Source organism: Megascapheus bottae, chromosome 11, assembly GCF_031878675.1.
Source record: "Megascapheus bottae isolate mThoBot1 chromosome 11, mThoBot2.hap1, whole genome shotgun sequence".
Taxonomy (NCBI): Eukaryota; Metazoa; Chordata; class Mammalia; order Rodentia; family Geomyidae; genus Megascapheus; species Megascapheus bottae.
Window position 1 is genome coordinate 38,856,366 of NC_143519.1, and position 11,774 is coordinate 38,868,139.

Here is an 11,774-nt window from a genome sequence, read left to right on the forward strand (position 1 = left end):
TCTCACCTGTAATCCTAGCTACTCAGGAGACTGAGATCTGAAGATCAAGGTTCAGAGCCAGCCCCAGGCACAAAAGAACCTGAGACATTCATCTCCAATTAACCTCTAGAAAAAGGAAGTGGGGCAGTAGCCTTGAGCTGATGAGCTCAGGGACAACACCCAGGCCCAGTGGTAGCGTGGTAGCATTGAACTGAAGAGCTCAGGAACAGTGCCCAGGCTGAGTTCAAGCCATATGACCCACCAAAAAAAAAAAAAAAAAAAAAGAAGGCTGGCACTCTACTGCTTGAGCCATGCCTGTACTTTTGGCTAGTTAGCTGGAGATAAATTTCTCAGATTGTCTGCCTGAACTGGCTTTGAGCCATGATTGTCTGATCTCAGTCTGCTGAGTAGCTAGTATTACAAGCATGAGCCTCTTGGTGCTTACCTTTAAAAGAACAATATTTGTGTTCTGAAATTGTACCAAGATGTCTAGATGTTGATCTTGATTGGGCAGTCATTGCTCTCTGGCCATATAATGGACTTTGGAAACTAGATTTGTTTGTTTGTTTATTTTTGGTCCCAGGGCTTAAACTCAGGGCATCTTCCCTTCTTAACCTTTGTAAATCTTTTTGATTTTTTTTTTTTTTTCCTTTAATCATCTGGGTTCTTGAACTCTTGGCCTGGGTTCTGTCCCTGAGCTTGTCAACTGAAGGCTAGTACTCTACCACTAGAGCCATAGCATCACTTCCTGTTTTCTGGTGGTTAATTGGAAATAAGAGTCTCATGGTTTTTTCTGCTCTGGTTGGCTTTGAATCACCATCCTCAGATCTTAGCCTACTGAGTAGTTTAGGATTACAGGCATGAGCCACCAGCTCCTGGCTCTTTTTTCTTTTTTTTTTGTGGGCCATGGGCTAGAACTCTCTGCTTGGCTCTGTCCCTGAGCTCCTTAGCTCAAAGCTACCACCCTACCCCTGGGCCTGAGCATTGCCCCTGGGCCTGGGCATTGCTACCAGCCTACCCTTGAGCCAAGCCCCACTTTCCATTTTCTAGGAATTAGTTGGAGATAAGAGTCTCAGGTCCTTTTGTGCCTGGGCTGGCTTTGAACCTTGATCCTCAGATCTCAGCCTCCTGGGTAGCTAGGATTACTAGTGTGAGCCACTGCACCATGTCTAGCTGTGAGATTCTTTTGTGTATCCGTATGTCTGTTGTGGAAAGTCCTCTACCACTTTGAGTCACTTTGCTACTTCCAGTTTTCTAGTGGTTAATGGCTTTTTGATAAATCATTTCCAAACAAGGGTCTCAGAAAATTTCCTGCCAAAGCTAACTTTGAACCATGATCCTCAGAGCTCAGCCTCTTGAGTTACTAGAATTACAAGTATGAGCCACTGGCATCTAGCTTTACAGAACATTTTTTGTGTGGTTTTCGCTGTAGAGTTGATGGAGATGCTATAGAAGTTAGATAACATAGTGTCAGAAATCCATCCTGAAGCCCTGTGTCTCATTCCTACCCTTTATCATTTCAAAATCTCTTGACTACTCTGTCTGGGAAGTTCAACCATTTTTTTTAAAGAATTTATTAATGTTGATTTTTACATCATATTTTAAATGACAAGTTTAACAAACAAGTGTTCAAGGAGGGAATCTCTATTTACAATCACTGGGACTTAGTATTTAGAACTTAATCAAAATTAGGCTAAGGGTTTGTATGTCATAGAAACATATTAATTTAAGAAAACATTATGTCTATAGAGTCATAGGTTTTTATGTCTATATAGTTATGTTTATATTTCCATTACCATGTTCATAGCTTTGGGTATGCAGTTATTGAGTCCTCGCTCTTGTACTCTTTGGATTTAATAGCCACATATTAGGGATACCATGCGCCTTTTGTTCCTTAGGTCTTGACTTGTCTCACTCAACATGATTCACTCTAGGTTCATCCACTTCCCTGGGAATGCCATTATTTTATCTTGTCTGTTGGCTATGTAGAATTCCATTGTGTATATATACCACATTTTCTGTATCCATTCATCTGTAGTAGGGCATCTGGATTGTTTCCATCGCCTGGCTATTGTGAATAGTGCAGAGATGAACATAGCTGAGCAGGTGTCCTTGTAATATCCTGGGTCATGCTGTTCAGGATAGATGCCCAGAAGTGGTATGGCAGGATCATAGAGAAGGTCTATTTTCAGTTCTTTAAGAAACCCCCCCACTGCTTTCCAGAGTGGCTGAACTAGTCTGCATTCCCACCAGCAGTGTAGTAGGGTTCCTTTTTCTCCACAACCCCGCCAGCAACTGTCATTGTCTGAGTTCAAAATCTTGACCATTCTTGTTGGGGTAAGGTGGTATCTTAGGGTTGTTTTTATTTGCATTTCCTTTATGACCATGGATGATGAACATTTTCTCATATGCTTTTCTACCATTTTAATCTCTTTTGATAAGTCTCTCTTTAGTTCCCTTGCCCATTTAGTGAATGGTTTATTGGGTTTTGGGGGGGTTAGTTTCTTGAGTTCCCTGTAGATACTGGATATTAAGCATTTGTCAGATGTATTGTTGTTGAATATCTTTTCCCAGTTGGTTGGCTGTCTCTCTACTTTTGCAACTATGTTTTTATCTGTACAGAAACTTTTTATTTTTAGGTAGTCCCATTTATCGAGTCTCTTTCCAATCTGTTGTGACCCTGGGATTCTGTTCAGGAATCTTTTGTCTATGCCTGCGAGTTCCAGTGTCTCTCCTACTTTATCATGTAGCAGTTTCACGGTTTCCAGTCTGACATTGAGGTTTTTGATCCACTTTGAGTTAATGCTTGTGCATGGCGACAGGCTAGGGTCAATTTTTAGTTTTCTGCATGTGGCTGCCCAGTTTTGCCAGCACCAATAGTTGAATAGGCTGTGTTTGTTCCACTCTGTATCTTTGACTCCTTTGTCAAATACAAGTTGACTATAGGTATGTGGTTCTATTTCTGGGTCTAGTTCAACCATTTTTATATTCTGGTACCAGATTGACTGACCTCTTCACTTGGCCCTGGGTAGAATTCCTACCTATATTTATTGTAGTGACAGTATTAATCTGCTGTGATGGTAGTAATCACTCTCGTATTTGCAGTATTTGCAACTGCTTCTGGGTTCCTTTTTTTTTTTTTTTGCCCAGTCTTGGGGCTTGAACTCAGGGCCTGAGCACTATCCTTGGACTTTCTCAAGGCTAGAAGTTTACAGCTTGAGCTACAGCACCATTTCTGGCTTTTTCAATGCATGTGGTACCAAGGAACCAAACCTGGGTCTTTATGCATGCTAGGCAAGCATTCTACCACTAGGCCAAACTCTTGGCTCTGGGTTGCCTTTTTTTTGAGGGTCATGGGGCTTGAACTTGAGTGTTGTCCCTGAGCTCTTCAGCTCAAGGCTAATGCTCTACCTTCAAACCAAGCCCCACTTCTTGTTTTCTAGAGCTTAACTGGAGATAAGAGTCTCAGGTTCTTGGGGGGAGGGAAATGGGAACAAAAACATGAGAAGAGGTATCAGTGTTTATGAAGTAATGCACCTTCTGTCTGGTGAATATAATGTAACTCTTCTATTAATTACAATAAAAAATTAAATTTAAAAAAGAGAGTCTCAGGTTCTTTAGTGCCTGGGCTGGCTTTGAACTTTGATCCTCAGATCTCAGCCTTCTGAGTAGCTAGGATTACAGGCATGAGCCACCACACTGGCCTGAAAATATCTTCTGGAAAAAAATTAAAGATCTATAATTATATAATTACACAAATAACATAAGCTGGTTTTCTTTTAGGTTCCTGTGAACAAACTAGACTATGAATATAGCGAACTAATACTATATCAGAATCAAGTGATGAGAGAGGCAAATCTCTTTCAAGAATCTTTAGAACATATAGAAACATATGAAAAACAAATTTGTGATAAACTTTCAGTGGAAGAAATTAAGGGTAAGTGGCTTTTTCTTTTTTTAATAGTAACCTTAAGGGAAAGAATAAAAATTATATGTTCTTTTCTAATGACAACACTTGCTTGTATCAGGTGATATTCTAACTATTATTATTATTATTATTATTATTATTTTGCCAGTCCTGGGCTTGAACTCTGGCCCTAGGTGCTGTCCCTGAGCCTCTGTGCTCAAGGTTACCACTTGAGCCATGTTGCTACTTCTGTCTTTTTCTGAGTAGTTTATTGGATGTAAAAGTCCCACAGACTTTTCTGCCTGGGCTGGCTTCAAACCATAATTCTTAGATCTCAGCCTCTCGAGTAGTTTGGATAACAGTTGTGAGTCACCGGCACCCAGCACCATTATTAATTTAATCCTCATAACAACCCATGTAGTTGTAATATACATTTGGGAGATGAGGGAGACTGAGGAACCTTAGCTCTTACTTTGAACTACTATTATTCTTACTGGGATTGATTGAATGGTTGATTGATTGATTGATTGATTGATTGGTCTTGGTACTTGAACTCTAGACCTGGGCATTGTTCCTGAGCTCTTCAGCTCAAGGCTACCACCCTACCCCTTGAACCATAGCACCATTTCCGGTTTTCTGGTGGTTAATTGGAGATAAGAGTCTCAAAGTCTTTAGTGCCTGGGCTGGCTTTGAACTGAAATCCTCAGATCTCAGCCCCCTGAGTAGCTAGGATTACAGTTGTGAGCAACCATACCTGGCCAGTTACTGGTCTTTATTATGCTTAACATTATTATGAATATTGATGACATCATAGTTTTTCAACCTTTAAATGAACTGTGGATTTAAATAGATATTCTGGTATCTGGTTTAACTACTTGGAATTTATGAAAGCTAATATCCTGTAGCATGAACAGGGAATTCATTTTCAAAAATTAAATAATATTGCCAAACACCAGTGGCTCATGCCTATAATCCTAGCTACTCAGAAGGCTGAGATTTGAGGATCAAGGTTTGAAGCCAGCCTTGGCAGGAAAGTCTGTGAGGCTTTTTTATCTCCAGTTAGCTACCAGAAAACCAGAAGTAACATGGTGCTTCAAAGTGGTAGAGCTCTGGTCTTGTGTGACATAGCTTACATACAGTGCCGAGACCCTGAGTTTAAGCCCCACAACTGATTTTTTTTAAAAAAGGGTATAATATGGGGCTAGAAGTTTGGCTTGGGTGATAGAGCACCAGCCAAGTAAGCATAAGATTTCTGAATTCAAACTCCCTTACCCCATACTAGCAAAAGATAAAATAAAAATAATAAATATTCTAAAAATAAAAATAAGTATATGGTGAGATCAAATCTGCAAATAGCTTCAGAGCTATGTTTATGCATTTATGTTATTGTTAGTGAGGATAAATTTGGGCCCTTAATCTTGATTTTATAGCCAGTTCTCTGTATAATTTGCTGTGATAGGTTATGGTATTTTATTCTTTCAGTGAACTTTATAGGCCAATTAAAACTCATATTTATGTCTTTTGTAATCATTAACTTCTTTCTTTTATGACCTGACATTATATGATGAGGGATATTTCATCTTTGTCACCATGCCCACGTTTTTTGTATATTCCAATCTCAACCCATATCACTCTTCTTCCCCACTTGCCAAAAAATTTTCAACATGTATAAAAATAGAAAAAATATAAGCTGCCTCTTCCAACATGGTGAATGTTTAGTTAATATCACTAGGGACATTTAAATGGTTTTGTGTGTTTGAAATAAGACCTTTAGGAAATGAAAAATGTTGGGATGGGAATCTGAGGTATCTTCAGGTATATATGTGTTGGTCTAGGGACTTGAACTCGGCCTGAGTGTTGTCCCTGAACTTTTTTGCTCATGACTAGCACTGTACCACTTCCACGGCTCCACTTCTGGGGTTGTTTTTGTTTGTTTTTTAGTGGTTAGTTGTTAAGAGTCCCATGGACTTTCCTTCCCAAGTTGGCTTTGGCCTGGGGACCTCAGATTTCAGCCTCTGGCTGCTAGGTGTGGGCCACTGATACCCATTTTGCTATGTTCAGTATTGAATCTTTTTTTTTTTAAATCTTGTGATTATATGTGATGATCATTATATCTAAGACGTTAATTCCTCATTCTCTGCACTCATTTTCCCATATGAAAGTTATTTATTTACTGAAATGATTTGAAACTTAGAGTTAACTTGTACATAGACATGGTTTGTATGGGTTTTTAGCATGAAGTAGTATTGGATTTTATATTTTTTCTAAGTTAATCTCTCCAGTTTTAGTGACCTATAGAACTGAGTAGAGAATTGCTTAATATTTGAGCATTTGCCTATTGCTATAGCTCTAGGTGTCTGACACAGGATGATTCTGATTTTTTTCATATATTTTTTATTGTAATTAATAGAAGGGTTACATGATATTTGCCAGATAGATGGTACATTAATTCACATACATTGATACCCTTTCTCATGTCTTGGTCCCCATTTCCCTCCCCCCCCATCTTATTTTCCCCCCCTTCCCTATCCAATTTCAAATAACCAAATACAAATATATCCGATATATCAGGTAACAAAGTGAGATACTGTAACAATATGAGATAACCAAGGGACAGCAAAAGAGATGAGAGATAACATAGTACCTTAAGAACAACAATCATTCATTATATGGCTTATGTTTCTATATCCTAGAGATCCTTTCATTTAGTGTCTTACTATATGGCCTTTTGTATCAAGGTTTTGCTCTATTGCAAATCTCTGCTAGGAGATTTTTTTTTTGCCAGTCCTGGGCTTGAGCTCAGGGCCTGAGTGCTGTCCTTGGACTTTCTCAAGGCTAGAGCTCTACCACTTGAGCCTCAGCACCACTTCCAGCTTTTTTCTATGTATGTGGTACCGAGGAATCAAACCCGGGTCATTATGCATGCCCCGGATGATTTTGATTTTAAGCCCAGTCTTCATTGTTCAGTGAGACCCTGTCTCAGGAAAGGTACATTTAAATCTTGTTGGAAGTAGATAGGCATATTTCATTAGAATTACTTGCCAAAGTAACTTGGCTGTGTAGAGGAGTCCTTAGTTTTCTTAAACAGTACATAAATATATGTGTAATGCAAAGATGTTTTCCTAACAAAATAGTGTCATGCAAACTGTATTTATATTTATATTTATGTGAGAGGCACCATAAATGAATATTAAGACGGTAGAATGCCTAAATGGTCATTTCTGAAGTAAGCTGTGAAGGAGCCTATGTTTAGTTACACAAACTGAAGCAGCATGTACCAAAGGGAAACACAGTTCTTTCTTCATAAAACATCTGCTTACTAATGTTGCCTAGTGAAATCTCTGGGATCAGAAAAGTACTGTTAATGTGAAATGAATATGATTTAAAATTTAATTTTAGGGGAAATATTGTTGAAATTGGGAAGATTAAAAGAAGCCAGTGAAATATTCAAAAACTTGATTGATCGGAATGCAGAAAATTGGTGTTATTTCGAAGGCTTGGAAAAAGCTCTACAACTTAGTATGTAAAGATTTCTTTTTTCTACCTCAACTAGTGTTTGAAGTATATGCACTGTAAAGTTGTAATAGTTCTTAAGAGCAAATAATTTTAGTATTATCCTTATTTTTCCATGTAATAGCATTATAGATTGAATGTGGTAGTGAAGATTAATTTTTAAAAGTTAAACATAAATGGTAATTCTTGCAGATAATTATAGTTTTCCATTTTAAAAGTCTTACCAGTTAAGGCTAGTTAGAATCAGATTTCGAAATTTGCCTGTAATTCCAGAACTAAAGGACTGAAACAAGATGGTTTTTATTTCATGCCTGAAGTAGGGAAATATGAAATGACTATGCTTTTTTCTGAACTGACCTAACAATAACTAGTAAAAGTATTTAAATGTTATATTAAAATGAATGTACCATCTTTGGTTACTATAAACTATGTGGACCAAAAAATGAATTACATCTTTCTTTAGGATATTTTCTTCCCCAGGTAAATTGTGGAGCTCCAATTTGTGACTTGTATTTGAAATAGTATCATTTGTCTTAATTTAACTATATTTGTGAGATTTATTACTTCTCGAGAAATCTTAATAGAGAAATCTTTAATAATTTCTGAACTTTGTCATTCCCTATTATCGGTAGATGCAAAAACTGTTTCTTGGGGCTGGAAGTTTGGCCTAGTGGTAGAGTGCTTGCCTAGCACGCATCAAGCCCTAGGTTCAATTCCTTGGTACCCCATACATAGAAAAAGCTGGAAGTGATTCTGTGGCTCGGGTGGTAGGGGTCTAGCTTTGAGAAAGCCCAAGGACGGTGCTCAGGCACTATGTTCAAGCCCCGACTGGCAAAAAAAAAAAAAAAAAAAAGACTCTGGGCGTGGGTACTATCCTTGAGCTCTTCAGCTCAAGGCTACCACCCTACCCTTTGAGCCTCAGCTCATTTCTGGTTTTCTAGTGGTTAATTAGAGATAAGAGTCTCAAGGACTTTACTGCTTGGGCTGGCTTTGAACCATGATCCTCAGATCTCAGCCTCCTGAGTAGCAAGGATTACAGATATGAGCCACTGCGCCTAGCTAAAAAAAACATTTAAGAATACTTAGTAGCCTTCATTATAAACTTCAATGTATAAGGTTCCTTATCTATATATGTATCTTTGTATGTATGTATGTATGTATCTTTGTATGTATATGTATGTATGTATGTTGTATGTATGTATGTATGTATTTATCTATCTATCTACCTATTTATCTATTTATTTTGCCACTCCTGGGCTTGAGCTCAGGGCCTGAGCACTGTCCTTGGACTTTCTCAAGGTTAGAGCTCTACCACTTGAGCCTCAGCACCACTTCCAGCTTTTTTCTATGTATGTGGTACCAAGGAATCAAACCCGGATCCTTGTGCATGCTAGGCTACTATTCTATCACTAGGCCAGACTCCCGGCTCCAAGGTTGCTTATTAATCGCAGAAGTCTCAAATGGTTACAGAATGTGAAACATTTTTCATATTTCCCACTTTTAAAAATCAAACCACATCAGAGCTCTAAGACATTGCCGGGGGAAAGAATGCATGTACATTAAGTCAAACATTCCTTGAAGTGCAGTGTTTTTATAATATTGCTGCTAAACACATTTATTATAAAAATACCTTGTTTGCTAACATCAAGAATTATTATACTTTTGTGTTCTGAATTCATTTAAACCTTATGGTTCAAAAGAGGTATATTTTTACTTTGAAGATTCTACTGTAACTTGTCTTATGGCTTATGTAACATTGTCTTCCTTGTATGCACACATGAAGGATATTTTAGCATAGTGAACTACATACTCAAATATGTTCTACTTATTGATGTTGCAAAATAATTTATAGTTTATATGCAGATCCTTTGTGTGGTACTACAAAAGCAGGTAGTTTTTGCCAGTGAAGGTATACTTTTCTTAAGTATACTTATATCATTTGAGAGAAATCGTTACCACTTTCAAGAATCCAAGCTGGGCATGGCAGCTCACTCCTGTAATCTAGCTACTCAGGAGGCTGAGATTCAAGGATAACAACAAGGTTAAAGCCAGCTAGGGCACTAAAGTCTCTGAGACTTTTTTCTCTAATTAATCACTAGAAAATAGGAAGTGGCATTGTGGCTCCAGGGGTAGTGCAGTAGCCTTGAGCTGAAGAGTTCAGGGACAACTCCCAGGCCCAGAGTTCAAGTCTCATGACTGACAAAGAAAATTGAAAATAGGGCCAGGAGTTTGGCTTAGTGGTGGAGTGCTTGCCTAGTATGAATGAAGACCTGGGTTTGATTCCTTGGTACCACATACATAGAAAATCCAGGAGTGGTGGTTTGGCTCAAGTGACAGAGCGCTAGTCTTGAGGAAAAAGATCAAAGACAGTGTCTAAGCTCTGAGTTCAAGCCCCAGGACTGGCAAAAAAAAAAAAGTAAATAAAAAATAATAAAAAAAAACATTTTCTTCTTTCAGCCCAATCAATAGGTATTTGGAAGAATATGTGTAGTCCTCGTTTAGAGTGTTTGTGTAAGATGTAAGGATATAGTGTAAGAGAATGAGTACTTAGAATGTAACAAATTCAGCAAATCTCTATATGTCTTGGGTACGTATGATTTGAATTAGATGTAATGTCCGTTGTGATGAAATAAGAATTGGGTATCTCTGGGAACTGAGTTTAAAATGATGATTTACAGATTATATTTTACTGCTACAGAGTTGTAAATGTCTTTTTTGTGAATTGAAAGCAGCTTTAATATTGAAAATGCTGGTCCTATTCATGGCATTTTAAAGCGTCAGTGCTTTATTTACAGATGAAGTTGTAATACTATGAATTTTATGCATATTATAATAGGTACTTTAGAAGAGAGACTGAAGGTTTATGAAGAAATTAGTCAGCAGCATCCCAAAGCAGTTGCACCTAGAAGATTACCTTTGAACCTTATTCCAGGTAATGTTAGGATATCTTTTGTAATTTAAAATTACTTGACAAAATTAATACCATTCATACTTGAAAAACTTGTTTTGATAGTTGATGTTACCTTTTGATAGATGATGCTGACCTTATGAGTAAGAATTAGCAGTTTTGAGTTTGATTGTACATAAAGTTAAGGATAAAATTGCTTTTAAATGTGTAGCTAAATGTTTATTTATTTATTTATTTATTTTTGTGGGTCATGGGGCTTAAACTCTGGGCTTGGGCACTGTCCTTGAGTTCTTCAGCTCAAGGCTACCACCTTAATCCCTTGAGCTACAGCCTTACTTTTCTACTGATTAATTGGAGATAAAAGTCTCACATTCTTTAGTGCCCAAGTTGCTGCTTTGTATGTGATCCTCAGATCTCAGCCTTCTCAGTAGCTAGGATTACAGGCATGAGCTACCACTCCCAGCTAATTTCTTTTCTTTTTTTTCTTTTTTTTTTTTTGTTGTTGGTAGTGGAACTTGAACTCTTGGCCTGGATGTTGTCCCTGAGCTCTGCAGCTCAGGGCTACCACTCTACCCCTTGAGCCACAGCCCCACTTCCGGTTTTCTGGTGGTTAATTGGAGATAAGAGTCCCATGGGGGCCAGGAGTTTGGCCTAGTGGTTAAAGTGCTTGCCTAGCATGCATGAAGACCCGGGTTCAATTCCTTGGTACCACATACATAGAAAAAAGCCGGAAGTGGTGCTGAGGCTCAAGTGGTAGAGCTCTAGTCTTGAAAAAGTCCAAGGACAGTGCTCAGGCCCTGAGTTCAAGCCCAGGACTGGCAAAAAAAAAAAAAAAAGAGTCCCATGGACTTTAGTGCCCAGGCTGGCTTTGAACTGCGATCATCAGATCTCAGCCTCCTGAATAGCTAGGATTACAGGTGTGAGTCACTGTGCAAGGCCTAAATGTTAATTTTTAAGTATAATAATTTGACTATATAAATTTTTTTCTTGACAGGTACTGGTAGCTCAGTTTTGTAAACCTAGCCACTCAGGAGGCTGACATGTGAAGATTATGGTTTGAAGCTACCCTGGACAGGAAAGACCAGGAGACTTTTACCTTTTTTTTTTTTTTTTTAATTTTTTATTGTAATTAATAGAAGGGTTATAGTTATATTCGCCAGATAGAGGGTGCATTACTTCACACACATTACCCCTTCTCATGTTTTTGTCTCCATTTTCCTCCCCCGAGACTTTTACCTTTAAAAGCTGTAAGTGGAGCTGTGGCTCAAGTGGTAGTGCTAACCTGAATAGGATATGAGTTCAAGTCCCAGTATTAGCATTTAAAAAGAATTTTAAAATCGCACAAAATTGTCTCACAGACTCTGCTGTCTGGGCCGGCTTCCAACTATGTTTCTCATATCTGAGCATCCTGAGTATGTAGGATTACGGGTAAGAGCCCCTGGTCCCCTCTTTTTTTTTTTTTTTGGC

The 11,774-nt window shown here is 38.2% G+C and overlaps 1 protein-coding gene across 1 annotated transcript in view; it reads left to right on the forward strand.

The window, feature by feature from the left end:
* The window catches only part of Naa16 (N-alpha-acetyltransferase 16, NatA auxiliary subunit), a 56,972-nt gene that overhangs the window by 11,513 nt on the left and 33,685 nt on the right, over positions 1 to 11,774 (forward strand). The window contains exons 6-8 of the mRNA XM_090342077.1: positions 3,763 to 3,916; positions 7,286 to 7,405; positions 10,236 to 10,331. Of these exons, the coding sequence (XP_090198203.1) occupies positions 3,763 to 3,916; positions 7,286 to 7,405; positions 10,236 to 10,331 (370 nt within the window). The remainder of the gene's footprint in view (positions 1 to 3,762; positions 3,917 to 7,285; positions 7,406 to 10,235; positions 10,332 to 11,774) is intronic.